The sequence below is a fragment of the Galeopterus variegatus genome, unplaced genomic scaffold (genome assembly GCF_000696425.1).
Source record: "Galeopterus variegatus unplaced genomic scaffold, G_variegatus-3.0.2 Scaffold12671, whole genome shotgun sequence".
NCBI classification, from domain to species: Eukaryota; Metazoa; Chordata; class Mammalia; order Dermoptera; family Cynocephalidae; genus Galeopterus; species Galeopterus variegatus.
In genome coordinates this window covers 11,131-12,811 of record NW_007738782.1, presented here as the reverse complement: position 1 = coordinate 12,811, position 1,681 = coordinate 11,131, and the positions used below count along the sequence as shown (strand labels likewise).

At 46.4% G+C, this 1,681-nt stretch overlaps 1 protein-coding gene across 5 annotated transcripts in view; it reads right to left on the bottom strand.

Annotated features, from left to right (window-relative positions):
* The window catches only part of LENG8 (leukocyte receptor cluster (LRC) member 8), a 15,093-nt gene that overhangs the window by 11,749 nt on the left and 1,663 nt on the right, over window positions 1–1,681 (bottom strand). For 3 of the 5 annotated variants that reach the window (XM_008563139.1, XM_008563135.1, XM_008563138.1), the window contains exon 2: window positions 585–677. The exons of 1 other annotated variant lie outside the window; for it this stretch is intronic. In XM_008563139.1, coding sequence (XP_008561361.1) covers window positions 585–622 — 38 coding nt within the window. In that variant the 5' untranslated portion in view covers window positions 623–677. Of the gene's footprint in view, window positions 1–584; window positions 678–762; window positions 1,620–1,681 lie in introns of those variants that run through there. One more of the 5 variants, XM_008563136.1, reaches the window with a different exon arrangement.

The window sequence follows — 1,681 nt, the reverse complement described above, 5'->3', positions numbered from 1 at the left end:
CGCCGAGGGTTGCGATCCCGTTGCCGGTCCCGGTCCGGTGCGGGAGCGACACTGAGGGTTGTGGTCCGTTGCCGGACATGAAAAAAGACAAAAAAGAAAAAAAAAAAATCAAACAAACAAAAGGATTACCGGTATCCACAGAACTTAACACAAGACCTAGTACCTAGTTGGTCTAAGTGTTTTATGAATCAATGAATTCTGTCTGACACCACCAGTCTTCAAGTTATCACAGTATTTTGAAAAAAAATAAGGAATTAGCAGAAAAACATATAACTGAGTACTGAGTGTTGGAGGTTGCCTCCTAATTATAGTTCCTTGAGTGAATCATCACAATTCTGCCAAATGAGCACTGTACTGTGAAAAATGAAAGCTCACAGAGGTGAAGCCTAACTCCTGGCCACACTACAACCAAATGCTTCCCTTTGTGCTCAAGGCCAGAGGAGTGCCCTGCCCCCACCCCCACCCCTAGGGACTGTTGCATCATTTCCTCCAAGGTTGAGTGAAGTCCCACCCCAGAGAACAACACTGGATCTAGCCTCCTCTTTCCCTCCCAAGATGGCCTCTATCCCTCTAGCCCTACTAACCAATCCGTGCTACGTTGATCACCCACGTTGGCCGCCATCTGGACCTTGGGGTATAAGGGGTGGACCTCGGGAGCCAGACTGCTTTTTCACTGTCTGTGAGAAAAAGATTGAGTTAGGAAGACTCAAGAAGGAGCAAGACACATGTCATGAAGTGGAGAAGAGAAGTAGACGGACTTACAAAAATCCAGGCAGAAAAGGGTAGTTTGAGAGAGAAGGAGCCAACGGAGTAAAGAATCCCAAGAGAATTCTGGGTGTAAAATAAAAGGGCTGGAGTATGAGGGAAAGACTGGCTTCCCTGTAGCGCTTCAGATGGAAAATGAAGGACTTGAAAACAGAAGCCTGAAGGGATTTCCCAAAGGAAATGGGAAGGGTCTGAAATCCACATGAGAAAAGGAAGGGTGTGAGGAAAGCTCTGAGTGAGAAAGGCAGGGGGAAAGTCCAGAAGGTGGAGTGAGGGGACCTCAGTCAAGAGGCAAGAATTCCAGAGAGAATACAGGTTCTGAGAGGAAGCAGAAGAAAGAGGGCACTCTAATGAGAAAAGTCTGAGAGAACCCTTAAAGCTGAGAAGCTTGGAAAGATTTCTGAGAACTCCGTAAAGAGGGAAGCCCTGAAGGGAACACTGAGAGGAGGGAGGGGCTGGGACTGGGAAAACGTTAGACAATGAAGGAAAATTTTGAGAGGAAAAAGGGGATTTCTGGAAGTTACCCCTAGAAGCAGGAAGAAGTTGAGAGTGACCAAGGGAAAACCGGATGTGAAGAAATGGGTTCTTAAAAAGCACCTAGTGACTGATTTCCAAAAGGTCTCAAGAGCAGAAAAGAGACCTATATAGGAGGCTCGTAAAAGCAGAGGTAGGCCTGGGAGAAGAAAGAGGTGATTTCCTCAGTTGAGAGTCTGGAGATAAAGCTTTAGGGATGCCTAAGAAGAAGGATCAAAGCATCTTTATAATATTAACAGCGGGTTGAAAGACTAAAAGAAAAGTGAAGGGGTGTGTTGGGGACAGACTGAGAGACCTACACTCCCGGAGGCAATAACTGAGAAGAGTGGGTTCAAAGGTGACTACCTTTCGAGATCTCCGAAGTCTTACAAGAGGTTGAGGT